Genomic DNA, 25,638 nt, shown 5'->3' on the forward strand with positions numbered 1-25,638 from the left:
TTCTGATTCCGTACGAATACATTTAGGACTAGCTCGTGCCCAAAAGGTTAAGTATTAGGTAATTTGTATATCTGATGCTTATATTCTTTTTCGTCGGGAACATCTTTAGAACAAAAATTTGTATAGTAAGGAATAAACATTTTTGCTGAAATTATTAAGATAGAGATGATGCGTTAAATTAGCTAAATAAACTGAACTGCAATTAGAAGGACAATCTTCTAACTACTTTAATTCTCTGCTCCTTGAAATAATGTTTCGCACACTTGGAACCACAAGATGGCTAAAGTAATAGATTGTCTTCTAATATGTTCAGCTCCGTAACCCTGTAATTTTGAACCCAACCCAGACGATAAGGGAGCTCCTGGATCAATCATTAGGACAAACTAGCTATCGTGGAGAACTTTTTCATAAATTTAACTGGCATTTGCGTTGCATGGAGAGGAAAACCATGAAAACCGCCTACCTTTAGCCTGACGGCAAAGGGATTCTAACCTATGATTCGTCCACCACTACGGATATTTTACGTCAGCACCGTGGTGGGTGTGAGCTGAGTGAAGAATTCGTATCAACCAGCCAAAGCTGGCATTCAAACCTGGATCACCTCATTGGGAGGCGAACTCTTTACTCCCTGAGCCACCGGACCGTGGCTCTAAATAATATCTGGGGAAAATATTCGGTTTTCTTCCATTCTTTGTGTATTTAAATAATGTTTTTCAAAATTAGGGCAACAGTATGGTAAAAGCGATATAGTCCTTGCTCTTAACTCAAGCGATTCGAGTTTGAACTTCTGACTATGGTTAGTGGTCATTTAATATTAAAAGAGGACAATTTTTTACCTGTTTCAGTTTTGCCTTTCCTCAAAGAGTGATTTTCAAAATTTAGGCAGCAGGAGGATTTAAAACGCTCACTTATAACATAAGCAAGTTTGAATTGCTGCTCTGGCTATTCTCCAAAAGCATCTATTCCATGCTTTTGTAAATGACTTCATGAAACAGAAAGATGTTTTTTGTAAATACGAAAACACTAATAGGAAAACGAAAACCTCTTAGCCGATTACGTTTAAAAACTTCGAGAAGAGAATAAATATAAAACACTTAATTGTTTTAATATTTATTGGAGGTGCTTGCACTCACAACTACAGATCGTTTCTTATTTCAGAAAGAAAAGATCTGACTCGCAATGACATCTTGCTCTCAAGCATGAAGAAGAAGACGATTTAAACTATAATAACGAAGAACGCATGCGGGTTGTTTATTTGTACAACCCATTTGCGCCTCGTAATGTCCCTTTATATGGAACTGTTAATTAAACCTATAGAAATTGTTTCGTATGGAGGTCGCTGTCCGTGAATATGTTATTTATGTTAACGGTCCGACATATCATTCAGGATCAAATCCTATAAAAGTCGGTTCTTTTAAATCCTCTTTGCGGAAGTGTTGATGACTTCAAGTGAGTGAACGCGTAAAAATAACGAACGATGATTACGAACTGGGGTGGTCGAAAGGAAAGAGGGGGGGGGGAGATACATAGTGCATCTTGGGTATTGTAAAGGGCACGAGAGTCTTGTAATCGCAAATGGTTAAAAGCCATGCAAGCGTGAAATAGGTAGGTGTCTACAATGATTGCCTCTTTTGTGCCTTACAGGAAATGATTGTAGGTTGTAGTGGACGACATCAAAGCCAAGGCACGGATATTAACTTTTTTACTGTTCACGGCCAACACCTTGGGTGCATATGTGGGGCGCAAGGTAACTTGTTTTTGTTGAGAAGTTTTTTTTTTCCCCTTCCCTTTGATAAGTTGTGACTCTTAGAATAGTAACAGTTGTTTAAAATTATAAAAGCAGCTATTCATTTGTTATGTATTAAATAAAACTATCTCTTAGAACACTGGGATCTGTTGTTTTGTTGAAGTAACACATGAAGAAATTCTTGTATGTTACTAATTAAAAAAAAAAAAAACATTAGTTAATGTTAAACTGAAAGCTTCTTGGAATAACAACGGTAGAACATTTTCTTAAATCAGTATCAGTTAAATTGAGCCTTATATCATAGTGTGTTACCGTATGTATCAATATAGATAACACATTTGTTGACGAAATAACTTAATATCGCTCAATATAAAAAAAATCGTAATCACTGCTGATTTGGGTGTTCAACTGAACGTTATACTTCGTTTTGCTACACAATAACTAATACGAACTTGTTGCACAAAATCTAATATAGACTACATTTGCTACAAAAATAATTTGCTACACAAAAACTGAAATAGACTAATATAGAATTGCGTAGAAAAATGTACAGAGAGTACGATAAAATAAGAAAAAATAACGTTCGATAATTAGTTTAAGAGATATTAACTGCAAAATTTGTTTAAAAAAATATACTATGCGAGATGCTCTAAACAGCAAAGCAACTTTGGAGATGAAATTTGAGAAGCCGAAGGATCCATATTTGTTTAGAACTTCTTTTTTCAAAATCCCAATTGTTCAAAAGTTACTGGGACTTTAATTTTTTTTTTTTTTTTTGTGAAATATTTTCTAACTTTTTTCCTTACGTTACATTTTATATTGGTGTGAAAAATTTTAAAACTTAAAAGAGAAAAAAACTAAATTTTGATGGGATACATGAGAATGTACAGGGAGTACGATGAATAAGGAAATGTAATTCCCGTTAATTCTTTCGAGAATTATTAACAGTATAACTTGCAAGAAAAAATACCAATGCAAGCCGATCTACTTCCAGTTGAAATACAAAAAGTTGAAAAAGTCTTTTTTATTTGTTAATTTAATAAGAGCTTTCTCAAAATTACAATTTTTTGAACGTTTTTTTTTTTAATTTTAAGCTCTATTTTCGAGAATTTTTGCTGAATATTCTTGCTCTAATGACTATTTAACCATTACTGCAGAAAAACTTATTTTTCTCTCTTGAGATTTTTATTCTATCAACTGAGCTAATATCAAAAGAAAAGCATCTAATTCAAGTAAGATAAAAACCATTCCTTATTTAAACTGTTATAAGCCTCTTTAACGAGTGTAGGTGGGTCTTCTATACTAACTAAATAATATTTCTTTTATCAGCTTTGGAAGATTACAAAACTGTTTGCACAATTGTAATAATCATGATTAAAGCTTTTAGAAATGGTTTCATTTTTACCCATACAAAACTTGCTTCGCTCAAAAGGCTAAAAGCATAGTTACTTTTTAATACAGTGAAACATCTCTCTCTATTCCACAGTTAAATGGTCGTTAGTGGAGGTAGGGGTTAACCTCTATTGACTTCAAACATTTTTTGTACATGATTTTTAGCAAACGATTTCAATTTTACTTGTTGTCATTTTCTTGTTGCGGAAATGCTACTTGTGTTGGCGTCATGAAAACCCAAACGATGAATATAATTTAGTCAATAAAAATAATCCCTTCTGACATAATTATGTGTAAAAACAAATGTACCAATTATGAAAGTTGGAAGTATTTTAAATAAATAATTGCATTTTTTGTTTTAGTTTGCATTTAATTTTATATCATAAAAATGAGTTAGCTTTAAATCATGTTTATTTAAGATGCTTTGTTTTTTACAAAATAACTTTTTTCTTCTATTTTAACTTTAGATGTAAATCATTGATGTAGAATCGTCTTTAGTGCCCTCTGACTGCAACATGAGATTGTATCGTCAAAAAGAGCTCTCTAATTAAGAGCCTCACACACGTATTTTGAATTAATTTTAATCTACCTATTTATTTTGCTAAAATTTTTTGTTTTGATATTTTTTCGTGTTTTCTTATTTGACCGTTCCTGCATTGGGTGTAGATTTTTAGCCGGTGGCTGGGAGAGTTTTCAATGGTCTCTCCTAAAGGTTTTTTTCAACATGAAGTCTCTGGAAAAAATTCCGTGCTCCCAAAAGTGGTCTTTCATTGAGCTTTCATTGTACCACTATAATTCTAAAAGTGTTCCAATAGCCAATCCTGTAGAATGATTTCGAAATTGCTGGTATGGTAGCTAAAAAGAAGGTATCAATCTCTCTTCATTTTTGTCAATCCGAATTTTGCAAGGGTGAGAATGAAATCATTTCTAAAAGCTTCAAGCATGACCTTTCAAGTTAGGCTAATAGTTTTGCCTTGTAAAATCTTCCAAAACATGCGTTGCTATAAACAAAGATTGTTTATATAGAGTTAGTATAGAAGTGTTTGTATTATTTTCTCACCCATCTAATTCTTATTTATTTCTTCGTATTGAATCTGCCTCAGGTTAAATTTTTTTTTTTTTTCAATTACGGATGACTATTTTTAAAACCAAAGTAATCGTTCATTATCGTTATAATTATAATTTACATATTGACTAAGAATTTTATATAAAACTACAATACTGTCGTGCAGTTGAAAGAAACGTGAGTGTTTCACTATAGATTACGAGAAAAGTGGCTTGATAGCTATTTTATTTTCATTGCTAATGCTACAAATGCTGAAATTTCGAAAACTGAAAACATAAAATTTATTTTTGAAAAATAAATTATTTTTGCAATAGGTAGCTTATTAAAAAAATAGTAAAAAATATAAAAATTTCAATTCTGAATTTTCCATCGCTCACGTTGATTTTTCTTTTGCAAGACAGAATAAATGTATAGTTTGTTTACAAAATGTTCTTTGTTTTAGTAGAAAATATTGACTTTTCAGAAGAAAAAAAAATGATGAATGAGACATAATTAGGGGGTGGCGAAAAGGAGTGGCGAAGTTTAAAAAGTTCTTGGTTTGGTTTGATATTAGTGAAACTCTCTTAGAAAATGTGGCTGTATGCTTTGTTTTGGATTTGTGTCATTTTGGAAGAAATATCTGAATAAGCATTAAAATAATAGTTAAAATTAGCATCATTATGATTATGCTGAATTCATAATATTGGGTAAAATGTGTTGAAAATGAGATAAAGTGTCACACTGAAGAATGGGGGTGAACGAAATTCGCTTTTTTAAACTCGAATGGCTAAATGATCTATATTCACGAAGGAAAAAAATTTCTGCATTCGACGCTCTTGGGGGAAAATTTCTTCTTGTGGCAGCAAAATGTATGCTTTGAGGCTGTTTTTCGAAGGCTCCGTCGTAACGTGAAATGATGCTTTTCTGCGAATAATATTCTATTTTTATAACTGCTGTGAGTGTGCAACTGTTACTCATGGCTGTTAGGTCAAGTTTAGACGATCTTAACCCAGCACTGTCTACGCTTATATTGAAAATGGCGCAAAACGTCAAAGCCACAGTTTCGTGAAAATGAAAAGCGTTCGTGGTAAAAACTTTCTCCCATGCTGCATTACCTGGGCCCATAAAAATTTGCAAAAACTGAGAATAAAGCAGTGGTTTTTATAATTTTCATCTAGGTGAAAAAAAGTCACCAAATTGGTGATTTTTAAAAAAAGTTTAATAACTTTTAAAATATTTAAGTTATTTGTCTGTTCTAAAGTCAAGATAATTCTTCGCCCTAAGATTATACATATAATTTAAAATCATCGCATTGCTTCAAGTGCAAAGGCAAGTAAACAATGACTTTTTTATTGTTCGCGGCGACAGAGCTTTGAAAAACAGCATTAATGTGTGATCTTAGTTTAGTACATGTGGTTTAAAGTTATTTTCCACATCACTACACGTAAATGATTCAAAACTTCATACAAAACGCTGCTTTGTTACAGCTCCTTCGTGGTGAGGTTTTTAGAATCAATTTTGAAAAATTTCTGAAAGCTTTAGTTTTCAATAGTCTACCTCTCTATAAAATAATTTGCAAAAAGTGCAGTAGTTAGCTGTCCTGTTCAGGCTGTGGTAAGAATACTTACCATCAATTTTAAAAATTCATGGTAAGCTATTTTACCATTTATAATTTGGCTTATAATTTTTTAATAGCTTCAGCTCTGATGAAGCATGTTTGATTAAAATAGTTTACCACTTTATAGAAAATGTGTAAAAAAATGTATTATATATAATTTCTTTTACAGATTATGGCATTTACAAAATTTATTTATAAATAAATAGATATAATAGATATAAATAAATCGTTTCATTAGCCCTGACATTTTAACCCTTCTGCACTCCGAGTACTTTAAAATGTTAATTAAACTAATGAAGGCACTGAATCATTTAAAATACAATCTATATATATATTTCTCTTACACGGCACCAAAAAAAAGCCTACTTGATTGAGTGAAGTTCGATTGAAATATTGATTGCGGTTATTGATTAAGTGTCGTAGACTGAAAACAAGTAAATTTGAAATAAAGTGTAATAGTGGAAAGATCTTTGGATGGATACTGTTATAGTAAAGGTAATTTTTATTTAATTCTTCTTCTCCTTTTTCTTTTATGTCATGAAAAGGAAATCTTGCAATCGAAATTTCGAGCACTTTCCGACTAGCACGGACACTTGAACCTCAATTGCAACTCTCTGACTGATGACAATGTAAGATACACTTTTTGGTATTTCACATTTATATTGTACTGCAAGACAGCGTATGGCCCACGGGAACAGGCTGCGTTTAGGATATAAAAAAAAATATAATAAAATAGTAAAGACTATTTAACAAACAAAATCAAATTTATGATACATCTTTTTTTGCTTGGTTATTATGGTTCTGCTGATTGTGGGTGACTGTTAAGAATAAAGTTCAAAGAATTGAAAATTTTGTTACTTGGTGTTCAGTGTACGTGTATTTTTTAAATAGGGATACTAATTCTTTTGTATTTTTTCCCCTCCAGTGTGTAAAATCTCTGTTTGGTATAAAACCCTCATGTAGTGTATTGTACAGGGAGGATATGTCCTCCCAAACGGAGCAACTGCGAAATGCTGCCAGCACCGGAAACTTGGAGCAGGTCCGGTCCTTGCTGAAAGCTGGAGCTAAAGCTGAACCTGATTTGGTAAGTGTATTTTATGTTATACTTTATAACCGTCGTTGAACAGCTGACCCAATTTTTGGGTTTACGATTACTAATGTTCAACTACGTAGCCTCGTCATTTTGAACCCAATGCAGAAGACAAGGGAACTCCTAGATCGAGTATTAGAAGAAATTTGCCTTCTTGGAGGACTTTTTGATTGAGATAACCCGCATATGCGTTACATGGAGAGGAAGACCACGAGAACCTCCCATGGTTAGGCTGACAACAAGGGGACTCTAAACCGCGATCCGTCTAAGGATATTTCACGCCAGCACTGTGGTCGGTGCAAGCCGGATACGGAATTCACATTGACCAGTCATCGCAGGGATTCGAACCCGGTTCACCTCATTGGGAGTTTCACCTCACTTATTTTGATTTATTGGCTTTATAGGATTGCTACGTCCTGGGAAAAATTAGAAAATGGTAGGCATATTCAAAGTAATAGAAATAGTTTAATGATTTTAAATTTAGTCCTTAGAAAAGCAGGCCATTTCAACAAACGATAATTAAATAAATAATGAAATGATAATAAAGAATAATAAAAGAATAAGAACACTTTTTAACTAACCTTAAAAGGGCAAAAGAAGTTCCACCACATAAAACAATTAACGAATAATCGAATTTCACAATAAACAAAAAAATGTACAATTAATAAAAAATTACAAAATTGACAAAATAATAATAATAATGAATTAATTGAAAAATCAAGGCCTTTCCCCGCTTACTGCCTCCATTACACTCCTGCCCCAAATAGTTTAATGCTTCAGTTTAGTTTCAGATTTAAAAACACCAATTAAAATGGATCGCGTAGCCAAATCTTTTGAAACTCAATTTTAAATTTACTTGAGGAGATTCGTGCTGAGTTCGTGATTGAAGACTGCTGATTTGCGTGCTGAGTTAATAATCAAAGTCATTATTTTGACAGGAAATTGAAACTATTGGGTGCTAGATTTCTAGCAATTGCTGTGAAGATCACAGCAAGAATCCCTTTCTGGAATCTAACATAAAAGAATCTATGACTTTTAAAGTTTTCAAAAAGTAAAGATTATCCTTATATTAACTAGCATTGAGTTCAAAATATGTTAGTCTCGCCACGAATTGATAATAAGTACAAGATGAATTAGAGGGTTAGATGAATTCCACGGCTGTCAATTTCTACGATCTCTAAGGAAATGTTTTCTTAGCCACATTTATATTTAAATCGGTCGAAAAGTGAAATATTAAATTATCTACCATGTCAAATGAATAATTCAAACATACGTATCTAACTTATATGCATAAAAACCTAAGGATGGAGTGTTAGTTTTTCACATTAATTTCTATGGTATTTTTGGTTGAGATCAGCATATAATTAATAAAATTCATAAAAATATTGTTTTTCTAGTAAAATATTTTCGTACCCCGAATTTTCATGAAAGTATTATTTTTCTGTCAAATATTTTTGCATCTCAAATTTAAATGTAATATTTATTTCTCTTATTTTGCACTCCTGTTATTACTTTCTTGATTTTGATTGTTTTTTAAATGAAGAGTTTAAAACTAAAAGGATTTTTTCTTTACTATAACGTAATTCTATGATATTACCATACCTATGATATTACTTATTACCTACATTTCAACATAAAGTTATTGGAATCGGTGTCTAATTTTATGAACCGTTTTACAATTGCTATTTTTTTTGAATGTGTATAACATAAATATTCTATTATGAATGACCGTTAAAGTTGATTCTTTCAATGATTCAAACGATCAGCTTCATGCATAAGTTGTATTTAATATATCAACTTGTTAAGGCCTGGTTTCTTAGGACAGGACGCCGTCAGCTGGAAATCAGCGCTAACCTCTGATTGGTCCATTTGTGAGTTTGATAGTATACGTCATCGAACGCTCATCTTGAACTACAATTGGCGTCCAACTCAACTGCAGTTGGATTACAACGTGACGTTAACCACAGAAGCAATGGCGGACAACATCCAACAGCACATTGAAATCAGACAAGATTTTGATTTTGACATTAAACATAGCTTCTTCATTAAACATAGGACTCTTCATTTAGCTCAGCTATAATGTGTTTTTTCTTGGACAAAGTCATTATTTGTTCTCTAAAACACTGGTCGATAATAACAAAATCAATGCAAATTCAAAATAAATATTTGTTTACGTTATTAACGCATGCGCAATGAGAGATAATGTCTGCGTTGGACCGACTGCTCACGCTGAGCTAACAAAAAAGTATTTTTTTGGCGTCAGCTCTCCGTCAACTTTCCGCTGACGCCCAGATAAGGCGCTAGTTCTAAGAAACCAGGCCTTGATCTAACAAACCAGTATTTTGTTGGCGTCAGCGTGACGTTGACGTCCCGCTGACGCCCAGATAAGGCGCTTGTCCTAAGAAACCAGACCTTTAGGTAACCGAAAATATTAAATTGTGGTTGTGAACTCACAAAATTTGTTATAACTAAGGCCCGGATTTTGATGACATTTGCATTTTTTTGCATTTTTTGCATTTTTGGACATTTTTTTGTCTTTTAGAGCATATTTTTAGATTTATAGGGCATTTTTCTTTAAATTTTGGGGCATATTTTGCATTTTAATGCATTTTTTAAAGTTTTTTGTTAATTTTTTCCAATTTTTATTATTTTTTTATCAATTTTCATTATTATACTGGCTTCCAAACAATGAAGAAAATCTATAGGATATTAACAGGTGAAGCATAATCTTTTCAAATTGAAGAAGAATTGTCAGTAAGTGAGACCGTCTTTTTCAAGTAAGCACCTATAACATCAGTAGACGTGGAAAGAAGCTTCTGCAGGAATGAAAATTTACTTTCAGACAAGAGATGCTCGTTTACATTTCAAATTATCAAAAAACATTCAATAATCCAATGTAATTCTGATATTTAGTAATATTATGAGATGGAAGTTGTTATATCCATTAAAGTTTCTATACAAAATAAAAATATTTTGGTTTCAATATATTTTCCTTTTTTTGTTATTTTAGGATATAAAACATATTTTTCAAACTTTAATGAACGTAGAACAAGTATTGCATATTTTTTAAATTACTCATAATATTTTTAAAGAGCAAAAAATTTTTTTAATTCAGTATTTTTACTTTATTTAAGGCATTTTTTGTGCAATTTTTGCATTTTTAAGGACATTTTTTTGTCCTTTTTAAGGGCATTTTTTGCACTTTTTAAGGGCATTAGTTGAGATTTTTTAGGTCATCAAAATCCGGGCTCTAGTTATAACACTATACCTTTAATTTTAAATGTTATTTTCAAAAACTGATTACTTAGCAAATCTATTTATGTTTACTAATAGATCGAGTCATACGAGACTATTTACCAATGAAATCCAAATAAACATTTAATTGAAAGAAATGAACGGGGGAAGTGGAGGCACAAGCAAACGGAATTCTTTACAGTATGTATATATTCTAGATAAGGGGTTTCCAACTTACATGAGGCCAGGGGCCGTAATTAAAAACACCACTGAAATGGCGGGCTGCAATTTTATCAAAATTTTATGTAGGACTTTTATGTTTGAAGAAACATTAAATGTTACTGTCAGATTTTTATCAAGTTGTACAAAACAGTATTGAATTACAAATTAAAATAAGAAGTAGATTTTTACCCGAGAAAAAAATTTCTTGCACCGTTGGTATTTTAAATTTCACAGAAACAAAGAAATTAGGTTTTTTTATTAACGAAAGAAAAGTACTTTAAATCCATATAGATTTTTACGAAAATTGTCCGAAAAAAAAATGACAACTAATATATTTTAACTCACGGGCCACGAAAAAAGGCTTCGCGGGCCACCAGTTGGTAACCACTGTTCTCGATGAATAATTTCAATTTTCGCAGAAAAAATTGTTTTGTTCTAAGAAACAACAGTTTTGCAAGGCAATCATTGGGGTTGGTGAGCGACGCCGAACAAGTTTAGTACTCAGTGCGAGATATATTTGTAGGAAAATTGTAATAAAGTGTTGTCGAAGTAGCTTAATATTTTGAGTATTATATACATATATTTTAAGTATTATTTAGATTCTACAACTTTGCAAAAGGATCCACCACAGTACAACTTGGCTACTATGCTTTTTACCTTTTTTCCAAAGTTCATAATTGAGATATAAATCAATCCTGCCATGGGTCCACTTAAATATTTAACCCATTTATGCTTAGCGTCCTATTGAAAGTAAATTATTTTTGTTAAAAATGAAAAAAAGTGGTTGGTTATAGTAAGTGCTCTATTATCTGGATTTAATTTGCAGAGATAAAGTTCTGTCTTACCATAATATATTAAAAATTTAAGTATTTATGCATACACCTGAAACCAAAGCTTTTTTTAAAAAAAGTTAAAGTGATAGATAGTGGAAAGAAATACCGTTTTTTTCCAGTGCAAGTGTTTCTCATGTATCAGGACTGTTTGTACCCCGGAGGAGAGGGAAAAAAAACTGGTAGGCAACCGTTTCATCATCAACCATTTTCTAAACAGTCTTTAGTGCGCCTAAAGATTATAATTGTTTAGATTTAGATTATAAGCATCTATTTTTATTGAATTCAATACACAATTCAGGAAAAAAATAAGAACATAAAAAAATAAAATAGAACATCAATAAAAAAAATATATATAAGCTGACCAGCTTCCCGAGTAAACTTAATGGGAAGAAAAAAAAATCTGGTCAAATTTCTAGAACATTTAAAAAAAAAATTCGTTGCTTTCCGATTATTCAAAAAAGAAAGTTTATAATTAATTTTCAAGAAATTTAGGTTCTTAGAATGTTATTTTGGAAACATGAAATAGCGAGTTTTCGTATATACTTTTAGGAATTTTACTATAAGTTCTTTTTTTTTTCTTTTAGTGCGACACATACCTTCTTGTAGCTTATCGCCGTTTAACAACAATTCCCTTTACTGTACATTCTAAAATGTTTTCTGCGACACGCAGAATCAGAATTTCATATTTTAATCATTTGTATTATTTGCAGGAAGGAAGAACAGCTATCCATTTAGCATCGGCCAATGGTCATGCAGCGGTTGTGAAAGCCTTGATAGAAGGCGGTGCCAAAATTAACGCTTTGGATGCAGTAAGTACAAATTAAATAGAACAATAATCCAGATTAAAAAGAAAAGAAAGTTTCAAAATGATATATACTTAGAATAGAATCGTGCTATTTCTCAACCCGGAAAACTCGTTCGTAAACTTAAATGTTAGGTCACATGATGTCAAACTGCGGTTCTCTTTTCTTTGTCAGTTTTTATAGTTATAGACGGTTTTTATTGTTGCCGAGCAGATAGATTCTTGTATTTATTAAACGAGTCTTTTGTTGTTTGTTCACGAATTTTACAGAAATCATATTTTTTTTATATTTCTCGCGCTATCATACTCCGTTAAATGAATAAAGTTCTAAAATAAATAAAAATAAATGTATTTGTATAAAAAAACGCGATATTTGAGAAAAAGGTTCTTTGACCTCAACGCTTTTTTAATATGAAATAGTTATTAACACAGTTTTTTTTTCCTCCATTTAATTTGTTCGAACACGTTGACTGTTGTAGGGTCGCTAAAAATGAAACTAAATAATAGTTTAAATTTTTTAATTCACCATTTGTGATTCAATCCATATATGTTAAACCTGCTGCCACTTAACATAACTTATCATTCTTTTAAATTTTATGTTTGTCCACCCATATTCGTTTATACTAAGCTACGCTTTTATCATCTTTTATTGTTACAGAGATGACAACTTGCTCAGCTTTGCAAAAATATATTTTCTAGTGGTAACGTCATTTGAGTTATTTATAGTTTAGTATTTTTCAGTTTAACAGGGTTTCCACGGTCTGTAAATTTTTTTAAAGTGGTAGCAAAAGTGAGATAAAACTACTCATAAATGTCTTATTGAATCAAAATATTTACGGATGCAAAAAAAAAAAAAAAAAAAAAAAAATACATTGGGAATAATTTTGTAATTCTTAAATGAAAGCTAAATTTGGGTATTTTTCAGTAGTATTGGGAACCCTGTTTAAGTAATTTTTCCACCACTAGTTATCAAAAATTCATATAAAATACAACTTTGTTGCAGTTATTTCGTGGCGACACTATTAAAGCTTAGGCGTAATTATCCTTATTCTACAAGTTTTACAATTCAATACGCTACCAATTTATTAGAACTTTTGTAGAAAGCGGAGCAGTTGGCATCCTTGTTGTTATCGTATGAGAAAAGTCGGCGAGAGTCTCCTGGCTGCCATTTAGCAGCAAAACAAGATCTAATGTCCGTTGATTAGAATGTGATTAGACTCACATTGATTAAAGTGAAAGCAAAATAAATCTGTCAAATTTTCAATAGCAATGACCACATTTAAGTTACCGTATTTTTATTCCCCTTCATACTGAATTTTGTACGCATGCATTATGATTGCATGATTCCCTTATAATGTTCCGGAGACATGAAGGGTCAATGTTCCGTAAGCGGTTTTTCAGAAGGATAAAGACTGGTAACTAAATTATTTTAGGAATGAAATTTATCTTTGAGAAACAAGACACTCGTGTAATATACTAATAATAGGTTTACCAGGACACGCCTCTTTTTACAGTAATGCAAAAGGTTCTTTTATAGAACAAAGTGGTAGGATATTTACCCTTTAACGCAAAGGTAATGCTCTAGCTTAACACTAGGTTTACGGACGTTTCTTATTATTGTATGTTAAGTGATGGTAAAAGGTACATAAAGTATTTGCCTATAATATCACTTCAATAATTAATTCAATACTAATGAAAAAAATGTTTTTGAACGTATAAAAGTTGGCAAGTATGCATTAGTTAAGCAATTATGCCCTAAAGTAGAGGTTGGGTAGCTTAAATTTTGGATAATTTTTAGAACTCTCAATTTTAAAATTGTATGATTTTTATTTTCAATTCGGTAGGAGAAGACAAAATGAAGGCAAGAATTATTAGTCCTGTATTCTAATTAATCTACTATAAAATAGTTCGGATTCAACTTCTTTCTTCGTCACCCTCGTTTTAGCCCCTATGATAATGTCACGTACCACCAACTCTTCATTTATGACACAAAATTACCTCAGATTTCTTTTTTTTTTTTTAACATAGAAATACTAGCGTAATAAAATTTAAAAGATATCATTTTTATTTATTTCTGAAGAATATTTACTATCTTGAATCGTATATCCTACAGAGATATTGGACAACATTTAGCACAATTTCATCAATTAAAAATAATATTTTTTAAAAATATATTTGGATTTACCTCATTGGTCGGAGTTTTTAATGACAATAAAAAAATTATATGAAAGATGTATGAAATTGTATGAAATTAATATTTTGGGCAGCTTTATAGCATACAAGATCTCATTATTTGAGCCTAGTGGATTTTATTTTATGAGCAAAATGTAAAGAAATACACTATAAAAACATCCTTCAATGTACAAAAATCCTAAGAGTTAATAGTTTTTTTTATTAATGATTAAAAATAACTTATAAGACTTGAATAACTAAAATTAATTGATTTTTTTAAAAAAAATAGTTCATCTCAAATTTTATAATAATCTTATAAAAAAACATTTCAAACATTTTTTAATTCCATATTTCTTGGTCAAATTCGCATTTTTTGGTCTCAAGAAAACACTGATCACTTACCCATCTCAAAAATATATTTAATTAATATTATCTTATTATAAAATTATATATATATATAATAATTAAAATGTGACTTTTACCCAGGAATTATTTTATATTAACATCATTTAACAAACTCCAATTATTTTCAGGAGTAAAATGATTTCATGCATTGAGTATGACTCGTAAGCTTCATAATGTGAAAACTGAATGATTAATTTTGAAGATTAATGATGATTTATCTGTTCATTAATCAGCTTATTTCAGGAGTAATAGCTTTTTACCTAATCGCTTTGATTTATCAAAACGGAAAATTTGAGGCGAACGAAACAGGTAGAACAAAATCAATTTGTTTTTTGAGGCGTTTTCGCAAAATAAAGTAAGAAAAGCCACCGGATTGAAGGTCTTAAACTCAAATCAAAACTTTCATTTCGAATTATGTGTATTAACTTGCTGAAAAAAATTGATTGAACTTTAAAATAACGGACAAATAATCTAATATATTTAAAAAAAAGTATTAAACTTTTTTTTTAAAAAATTGCTAACTTGGCGAGTTTTTTCTCTTAGATGAAAATCATTAAAAACTGACGAATAATTTTAATTTTTGCAAATTTCCAGATAATACAGTGCTGGAGTAACATTTTAAATATTAAAAAAAAAAAAAAAAAATGAGATCTCAGACGTTTTTGCTTGATTACCGAAAAAACTTTTACCGTAGCTGTCAAATCGCACTGTCGTTGGAAAAAATTTTACGAAGTGTTAGTATAATATTTAGTGTTAGTATAACAGAGATACCAACTGCTCCGGACGCGCCAAAATAATTAAAAAAATGGTAAATAACTACAAACTAAAATTTGCAAACATTTGAATAATTTTGCAAATTTTTTAAAAGATTTTGCATGACACAACTGTAATAAAGTGGTGAATATATAAGCCTACGAATTATTTAGAAATAGTGGTGGATAAAAATATAATAAATTGAATTTATTAAACCAAAAATCACAATTAATAAACTACTACTCGAAAATATTTATTCGCTGTCCGGAGCAAGTTGGCATGATCTCTGCTATAATAAGGCAATATTGTATAGTAAGTTGACAGTAAGTTAGTATAATAAGTTGACGGGCATGTAATTAAAATATTTTGGAAAAAATCTCTAGATTTACTGTAAAGGACTATGAAAATTATCTTTTGATAGCATATTGGCTTTTTTCTTTTTATTCTAAAATTAAATATTCTAATGAAAAAATTCAATCATTTTTTAATCTCATCAAATATTGAATTTAGCTACTGCTAATAATTATTGTTTGTAATAACCTTCTACCTATGCATCCTTCCATTATTATTGTTCTATTTTTTAATTTCTTTTATTTTTCTATCAGAAGAAGTGAAATGAATTTATTGAAATCCATCAGTAATGCTTTGCTGTTTTGTCAATCTCAATTTCTCACTGTAACTGCATTTCGTTACGTCATTGTTGCTTAGGTAAAAACAATCCAAGTGGTATTATACACCTATCTCTTTTTTTTTTTATCTTCTGCGAACGGCAACAAGCTGTGACTGAAGAAAAGGCAAGTGGCTTTAAAAAGTAGGACTGATAATTGAATTGCTTTTATTCTATCACATAAGATTGTGGCATTTACACTTACAATATTTTTTTTCTCTTAAGAAAAGAAGAGGGGAAAAAAAAGATTAGAATTAGGTAGAATTTCGTTGCTTTGCTGTCTTGCTGAGATTAATTCCTGTTCTAGTATGGCCGTGAAAAATAGAGGAGGATTCAAGTCTCAAATGAAGATAAAGGTTGAAAAATATCATTTGATAGCTCCAAAAAAGATATCCCCCGCGGGGTAATTCACGTTCATAAAGACGTGAACATTCCTTCCCGCTCCTTCTTTTGTAATTAATGGCGCTAATGCAAGGGTGGAGTTGTCCTCTTGCTGCTTCCAAACACTGCGTCTTTGTCAAAAGAATGCACAGTTTAAATTGTTTTGTCCGAATTAACGGGTGGTTTTAGATTCTTTTGATTTCACATGTAGAACTATAGTTTGTTTTTACTGTTATATGACTTTATATTTTTTATAAAAGTTTATACTATATAAAAAAAATTACGATAAATTTTAGAGAAGAAAGGATATTTTTCACAAAAAAGAACTGTTTAAAGAAAAATACAGATTTTTTCTGTTTTTAGTCGTTATCCATTATTTAACTATTATATTATATTACATAATTCCCGTTCTTTTCACATACTTTCTCTTATATTCGGTTTAAAACTGTTTTGTTGTCAGAATGGTTTTTCTCTATTTTTCATAATGATCATAAACGGATTTAAAACGTTAGTTTAAATTCTAGTTTTTACCTTGCAGTCACTTTCAAATTCATTTTACGATTCAGTTTCTTTTCAGATCATTTTACGATTATTGTCATTACTTGCTCTTATTTTTCATCAATTATTTTAATGGTTTTGAACATCTAGTAAAAAAAGTAAAACTGCATTGCGACTTTATTGTCAAATTGATAGATACTCTACCAGATTATTTTATTTCTTTAGATAAAATTGTTGGGTAAGTTAAGTTGCCAGACATTTTTGTACGGATGAGTAACTATAATTTTAAACGTTTTAACACTTAAATATTATTTCAATAAGTAAGACTTTTAGGATGAAATATTTTAAGATTTATTCTTTACACTGAGATACTAGAGCTGCTGTAGCTCAGAAGACAGAGCTAACTCCTAATAGGGGTATCTAGATTCGAATCCCAGCGTCGACTGTCCGTGTTCAGTGCTGCTTTCGGCTCGCACTGAACACAATGATGACATAATTATTTTATAGATTTTTTTGTTAAAATAACAGAGTATGTGCAAATAGCAGCACATATCTGCTTAAAAAACAGGGGCCTGTTTTTACATAACAGTAGCTTTCTGGGAAATGAAAGGTTTTATACTGGTTCATCAGCTGGCAGTTTTGTTCCGTAAATTTATCAGATTTTTCTTACAGTGTATAAGGTGAATTTCAGAAATCGAAGAGGTTACATTTAGAAATCTCAGTAGTATATGGTAGTAGTTTTCAAATTTAGAAATAGTAATATAGCAGCCCCCTTTCCTAAATCGATGTTTGTTTTTTATATGGTTGTTAACAAACTTTTAAAGATTATCTTTAGTAAGCGCAATATCAGTAAAGGGGAATTAGTAGACTGACCTTTTTCGATATACCTTTTCTCAACATCAAAAAAAGATGTTGCTTATTGCTGGCTTTTATATATTAGTGATTTTTATATATTAGTGATTTTTATATCTCAGAATATTTACATATACTTGTTTATATTGCGATAACTGTTTAATCATTTCTTTGGCAGAATTTTTAAAAAAAATTATGAACTGTGAAAACTTTTAAAATTTCAATTTTTTTTAATTGTTTCATCAAAAATCTTTCGCAACTCAAAAAGTATTCCTGTGAACATTAAAACATCATTACGGTATACAATTGATTAATCTCAAATATCCCCAAAAAATTTCAAAGCTATAAGTAGTTCTTAGAAAAGGTACATCGAAATAGGTCAGTTTTAGTATATTATTGACATACACCTTACCGACTCCCCTTAAAAAAAGGAAGAAGCTCAATCGTTTTTTCTTCAGAAAAGTATAATTCACTAAAGATACTGAAGTGCACTGAATAGGACACAGATCTCCTGGGGTGCACTCCACTGAAAAAGAAACGAGATTTGGATGCACTAAATGGGTGCAGGCTGACAACTTCTCACTAAGTGGAGAGAAAACAAAAATTCTACTTGATGTAAAATTCATGCATAAATTATTTTAGCGTTGGTTTAATAAATTTGATTGAAACTAATTTTGTCCACCACGTCACATAAATATTTCAAACATAACTGTAAAATGTTCCAGCTCTTCGAGGCATTAGTCAAAAGCATTTCAAGAATAAATCAAAATTCCAGTTTTTAATAACCTACCATTGAGTGAAGTCTTCTGTAGAAGGCACAGCTGTTAACTTACCTGAAGATACACAAGTCAACGCAGTACAACCGTCGTTGAACTGCCGACCCAATGTTTGTTTGGGTTCACGACTACTAATGTTCAACTCCGTAAGCCTTGTAATTCTGAACCAAATCCAGATGACAAGGGAGCTCCTGGATCAAGTATTGGAAGAAATTTGCCTTCGTGGAGGACTTTTTAATTCAACTAACCCGCATTTCAATTATATGGAGAGGAAAACCTCCCATAATCAGCCTGATGGTAAGGGGACTCTAGCCCATGATCCGTCTACCACTGAGGATATTTTACGTCAGCACTGTGGTCGGTGCAAGCCGGATGTATCGGCCAGCCATTGCTGGGATTGAAATCTGGTTCGTCTCATTGGAAGGCGAACGCTTTATCTCTGAGTATTCAGGATCCTATCCCTGAGTAAGAGAAAAAGATGGGTTATAAATCTATTCCATAACTGCCTTTTTTCCGAACTGCCACTTCTTTTTCTTGATTATAGTATGTATATTTACATGTAAAATTTCTAGCAAGCTATAGCTGCCAACTTTTACGCATTTCGCGCAAAATTTTATCTACATGCTTTAAAGTGGTAGTAAAATATATGCTTTCTAATTATTTCCTGGATTCATAAATTTAATTTAAAATGATTTTGACCACCACTGCATACAAATTAATTAGACATCTGTTCAAAAGTATGACAATCGTACGATGGTGTCGATATGACATAATCAAGACATCAAATTTGTATATTAACTCAATCCATTATTACACACAGCCTCAGAGACTGAGCAAAAAAGAACAACGATATCTTCTCCTCTTCCATATGAAGCTTTTTTTTCATTTTTATATAATTTATCGACCTCTCTGACTATTATGGCTACGGTCAATGTTTGGCTCAGGTGACCAGTTGATAAATGAAGTGAAGTACGACGGTGAGTTGGAGCCTTTACAAACAAAAAACATATATTTATGCATATGACTGTAATTCAATTTCAATGTCACTACCACTTTGGAAAATCATCTTCGAAAAAATTAAAAGCTGACAGGTATGAACTAGCAAGAGTGGGAGTCGTTGGCGAGGGAGATAGCGGATGAATGTTCTCCTTAATATTCTAAATAAGAAAAAAATGCATGAATTTCTTAATTCTTGCTGCATGGCCTCCTCTATATTCCAAACAAATAAAAAAAAAATCCATGAATCCTTATCAATTTAAATTTAACCAAGTTATAATATGATAACATTTTTAGCAGAGTGAAATTTTTTTTTTTCAAATCTAGAATTTTTCTTTTTTCAAATATAGAATTTTGCGGACTACTGTAACTGTAATTTAATTTCGTTCTCCTCAAAAATTGGACACCTACCCATGACTAAATGCATACCCTCCAACTTATGAGGATTTTGAAAATAATTCTTTCTAGTGGTAGCGAACCAAAGTAGAAATTTTTAAAGCAAATGGATCTCTCATAAAACTTTTATCAGAACTTAAGAGTCTAGCCATATGGCCTGCACTTTTATAAGTAGTAGTGGACAAGTTAAGTTAAAATTAATTTTTTTTAAATATTAAGACATTAATTTTGCTACCGTCTGAAAAGAAGATTTCTGAAACTACGGAAATTCCGTAGCAGTTGGAGGGTATGTAATGTATGTTATTACTATTAACTAGTCACTATTCGTGTAACTCACAAATACTTCTCCTTAAAATAAACTAAAAATGAAATCTACCAGTTTTTTTAATAGATTAACAGTCCTATTTGGATAATTAATTATTAGACTAATCAACTATTTTATTCGATCTTTAATTATTTATATGGTTCCGACATCTTCACTAAATTTTTATTTTTCTAATATCAATGGGTATATAATCCATCAAAAAAGATTACATTTTGAATACAACACTTTCGTTTTTAATCAATCATGAACATCTCTATAAAGCGTTGTTTTTGTTAATTTTCCGGTGTGCAACTGTTGCATGCAAATTAGGTGTTCATTGTTCTGCTGTTGTCCAATCAACTGCAACAAAAAACAGAAGGCAAAAATTACCACCTGCTCTTAAGTTATAAAAGTCGAAATTACCAATGTTTGGAGTGTAGGCTGTGTAACAAAAAACTTTTTTTTTCTTTCGAAATTTTAATTTTCTAGTTAATTAAAAGCTGTCACCGTGGTGACATGTTCATCATTATTATTTTTTTTTTGTTAAATTGAAAGAAAGAAAAAACATTTTGGAATCGCGGAATGAGCGGTTTTAAAGTCTCTTTCGTTGGGGGATGAAAATATAAATTTTAAATTTTCTTTAAAGCATAAATATAATACAAATTTTAGCTTTCGAACTCAAAAATGTAAAGTTTAGATAATATAAGAAGATAGATAAGAAGTAATAGTAAACAGTAATAGTATATAGTGATAATAAATAATGATAGTAAATAGTAATAGTAAGAGTAATAATAATTAGAAATAGTAATATATAGTTATAGTAGTAGTATAAGGCAGCGATTCTCAAATGGTGCTTCGCGGATCCCTATAGGGTTCCGTGGAAGAGTTAAAGGAGTTCCGCGAGTTAGTACTTTTTATAATCAGTGATGAGTTTTGAAACCTCCAATTGTATTCAGATCCAATCTATAATTCATAATTTATTTAATCTTACGGTTGCCTCGATGAAACTATTTAAAGTAAAATGCCAATGAAATAAAGATGGAATTTTTTTTAAGGAAAATATATTTCTAACTAGCCGCCTAAGGCGGCCAGCTGTCCGCCACGCTGAAGGTTTTCACAAATAAAGTTTTTTTAAAACGTAGCAGGAAATCTGAAGATTAGTGGACAATTAAAGTGTTCCTGTCCTGCAATTTTGTCTTCATATCCAGTTCTGCTGCAGATGTGTTATAGCTCTTGAGGATGTTTGAAATTATATAGCTACAACGCTTAAGAAAAAAAAAACTAAAATGCTAAATACATGAAAAGAACACGAAAACGAATAAATTTTTTATGGTATCAATTTCTATTTCTATATAATTTTTTATGGTATCAAATTCTATTTCTATATCTGTTACGTCAAGAACTCAGGTATTATAATTTGATCTAGTTGTGCTTGTACAATTTTGATCTAGTTGCGCTTTCTACGTCATTTTGTTAACATCGTTTGGTTTGTTATTTAACATCGTTTGGTTTGTTATTTCTAAGTTAACTTTCAAAAAATTGGCTGGCATCAGCATTTTTATTCTTTAAGTTGCCTATTTTTTCTTTTGGAATTCGTTCCTTTTTAGCAAAATGTTTTTCAACCTAATCGAATTCTTTGCCGACTGTTCTCTGTATATATAAAGAAAATAAAGTAAATATTTTTAAAGTGTTGTGAAAAGAATTTTTAGTTGTACAAAGTACTACAATATCGCTACAAAAATTATCGTCTTCGCTTAAGAAAAAAAAATAGAGCGTGGAAAGAAGAAGAAAAACTTATTATAACAATTATGAACAGCGACAAATATATCAAAGCGAAGCGTTCTATTTACGTATCGAATATGTTGCCACATTTTTAATACAAAAGTTAAACTTTTCTCCACTTTAATAAATGTAAACTAATGCGAACTTTACAATTAAATTATTAATTCCTTCGTATATCATTGGTTTAAGTTGTCGAAAATTAATATTTCAATTGTAAGGTTCGCATTAGCATACATTTATAAGAGTGGGGAAAAGTATATGTATTTTTTAATAGTTTTTTGAATATGGCTCTTTGAAGACGAAAAAGCAGACGAAAAGCATAGACTTACAAAATGACTGATAACTAAATAACTAATCCAAATTTTTAAAAAAGAAAAAAAATATTTCTTCATTATGTCAAAACACAATTATGTGCCGAGTTTCGTGCCTGGGCGAGGCTTCTGGGGCGATATATTGTGATTACAGACACACACACACACACAGCCGCTTTTATTATTATGTATAGATGTATAGATGACAATATATTGAACAAATTATGATGAAAAAAACGAGCATTTATAAAATATTCCATTAATATTTCCTATTGTGCTTTTCAATCAAAATAACTGAATTCTTTAATAAAGAGATGTGTTTCCATACTATAGTAGTTCTTTTAAGTTTTCATTTTGAAGTAAACCATAATTCGGCTTCTTTTAATCATTTTCAGCTTATGTCATATCATATCATATATGTCTTATATTATCATGTATGTTACAGCCAACGTATGTTACAAGTCGGTTATTAATACTAACTGGTCAATATTAATAATTGCCAAATAAGCCGGTTAAAGTGAAAAATTTAAGCGAATTTATCACATTAACCGGTTATTATTAATAATAATCAATAAAGTTTGGTCTATGTCATTCTTTCGCGTTTTTATTGTGGATATTTCCGTATCATGATCTGCCACGTCAACTGCAATCGCCAAGGTGCTATATTGATTTTAAGCTGGAAATTTAAAATTAAAAAATATAAAAAATTTAAAAAAAAACATGTAGATGTTTGCCGGAGGGTTTCTACAAGTTATAAAGCTACAAGCTGGTCCCTATCTGGGATGTTTTTTCTTTTAGTTTCTTGCGGGCAAGTGCCCGGAAGTTGCCAAGATTTAGCGATTATTCTGCCACAGATCACGATACGGAAATTCCCCTTTTTATTTCTCACTTTGATCAAAAGAAGCAGTTATTATTAATTTTGACCGATTAGTATTAATAATAATCGGATTTATTATTTTAACCGTAACACGTATACAAAGAGGTACACCCATTTCTCACTGCTATAATAAACCATTCAATCACATTGACCAAACTTCATTGGTTATTAATTAATAATAACTGGTTAAAGTGAATAATTTGCGATGTTTCTAACTTTGACTAAAAGAAGCGGTTATTATTAATATTGACCGATTAGTATTAATAATGACCGGATCTATTATTTTAACCGTTACATATACACCAGAAACAAACTCATAACTAGACTAGATAGAGGCACAAGGGCTGAAAATTTAACTGTCGAACATAAATACTAATTTAAGATTATTAATGATAAAGCGATGAAAAATGTTCGTTTCGCTAATTAAATATTTTAAATATAGTCTTTTATAGGTTATAACGTTCACAGTTACTTTAAAAGTTTATTTATAAAGTCGGTGTTCCACCGAAAGAAGGTTGATTATTTAGCGCACCGCAGCCGAAAAAAAATGGGAACCGCTGGTATAAAGTAATAGTAAAATTTTGGACCTCCACAATTTACAGCGCAACCAAAAAGGTGGAATTAACATGATACTCATCCAAGAATGGCCAACACATTAAGAAAAATAATACCGTGGGAGAAAGCTGTCATGGCAAATTCTGTTTAACTAACCTACACAAGTATATAAAGTGTGTTTGGGTTTCAACCGTGAAGTTTCTAGAGCAGAAAAGATGCACACAAAATTATGACAGCAGTGGAGAATTAATCCTGCCATAATTTGTTGGCATTATTTTGATATACAGAAAATATTTTTGTTACCTTCCTCTAATGGCATGACAGTCCATTGTGGGCCAGAGCCTTCCTCCGTTCTGCTCTTTTCCTTGCGATTGTTTTCCAGTTAGTAATTCTTAGGATTTTAAAATCCTCTTCCACACAGTCAAGCCATCTGGTCTTAGGCCTATCTCTAACTCTAGTTTTTATCGGTTTGTAATTGAAGATCTTAAGTGTCAAAAAAGAAGGGTCTATTCAACAGATGTGACTCGTAAGCTTTAAGCGACTTATTTTGATGTATTTGTCGATATCAGCTTCCCTGAATAGCCTATATAGTTCAAAACTATGTCGTAGTCTCCATTGACTAACTATGCCGTAGTCTCCATAGACTAACAATGTGACAAAACTATGTCGTAGTCCGTAGAAATTAAAACTTTTAGTCAATTATAGGTTATTGAAATGAAAAATTTCAAATTGAAATAAATAGCGTGCAATCGAAAAATTTGAAGAAACAAAACAACAATTATGCTTTTAAAAAAATAACATGTATGATGGCACGTCTCATACGCATTCTTTCAATGGTACGTCTTTTATGACTGTCATTAACGCTTTCTTCTGCTCTTCGATTCGAACACGCTCTTTTTATTATACTTAAAAAGCTTAACAGAAAGATTAATACTCATTTTTCGATAAATAACAATGAATAAAATTAATACTATGGTTCCTGAATAAGTAAAATTAAACCAAAATGTAGAACACTTTGTTGATATGAACAATTCGCTTTTAATCTTTTAATTTTCCCCGACTATCTCAGTTTGTATGAACTTTTTGTTGTCCTCACGAGAAAAGAATTTTCCTTCTGAAATTTGAAAACATATACGTTTACGCTTTCACGCTAATGACAGCTGACATGCTCAATATTCTATGTTGCTAACGTGAAAAAGAAATGAGGACTTTCTTTGTCTCCGTATAAGATATATATATATATATATATATATATATATATATATATATATATATATATATATATATATATATATAAATACAAGAAAACACTAAGAAAGTTAAGAAAAACAATAAGTATCATTTATTGTGCTTAAGCTGCAAGTAAACAGCACTCATTAGATAAGTTCAAAATGAAGAATAAAACAAAGAAAAATTATAGACATATGAAAAAAAGGGGGTGGGAAATAATAAGTAAAAAAATAACAAACAACATTTTATAAAAAAAAAAAAAAAAAAAGAAAGAATTGTTACCGGAAAAAAAGCCGGAAAAAAAAGATATAATCTTTTCTTCAGCCCACACGATTATATCCGCAAAACAGAGTGCTTTCTGATATTGTATCAATAAAACCAAAGCAAAATATATTAATACAATAGTGTGAGGAGCACTCAAAAATTTTTTTTTATAAAATAACAGCAAAAAAATAGAACATAAAAAGTAAAAATAACATGTAAAAACAGATAATAAAATAAAATAAAAAGAAAAAACATTAAAAAGGGGGGACTATAAAGCGAGTAGTAAAATCATAACAACTTACATGGACGGATATTTTTCAAGAATGATTTAAAAATGTTTTTGCAGAAAGATTGCCAGATTACAAAATATGAAAACAAAAGCTCAAATTGAGTGTAACAAGAGGGGTTTAAAGTGTCGTTCCTACTGCACTGCTGA

General features: G+C 30.8%; 1 protein-coding gene across 6 annotated transcripts in view; it reads left to right on the plus strand.

The window, feature by feature from the left end:
* The window catches only part of dgo (ankyrin repeat domain containing protein 6 diego), a 129,168-nt gene that overhangs the window by 84,950 nt on the left and 18,580 nt on the right, over positions 1 to 25,638 (plus strand). For 5 of the 6 annotated variants that reach the window (XM_043040551.3, XM_043040552.3, XM_043040556.3 and 2 more), the window contains 2 exons: positions 6,728 to 6,886; positions 11,892 to 11,990. In XM_043040551.3, the coding sequence (XP_042896485.2) occupies positions 6,785 to 6,886; positions 11,892 to 11,990 (201 nt within the window). In that variant the 5' untranslated portion in view covers positions 6,728 to 6,784. Of the gene's footprint in view, positions 1 to 6,170; positions 6,298 to 6,727; positions 6,887 to 11,891; positions 11,991 to 25,638 lie in introns of those variants that run through there. The other variant, XM_043040550.3, reaches the window with a different exon arrangement.

The sequence above is a fragment of the Parasteatoda tepidariorum genome, chromosome 6, assembly GCF_982258835.1.
Source record: "Parasteatoda tepidariorum strain Cologne lab strain chromosome 6, Ptep-v5.0, whole genome shotgun sequence".
NCBI lineage: Eukaryota > Metazoa > Arthropoda > Arachnida > Araneae > Theridiidae > Parasteatoda > Parasteatoda tepidariorum.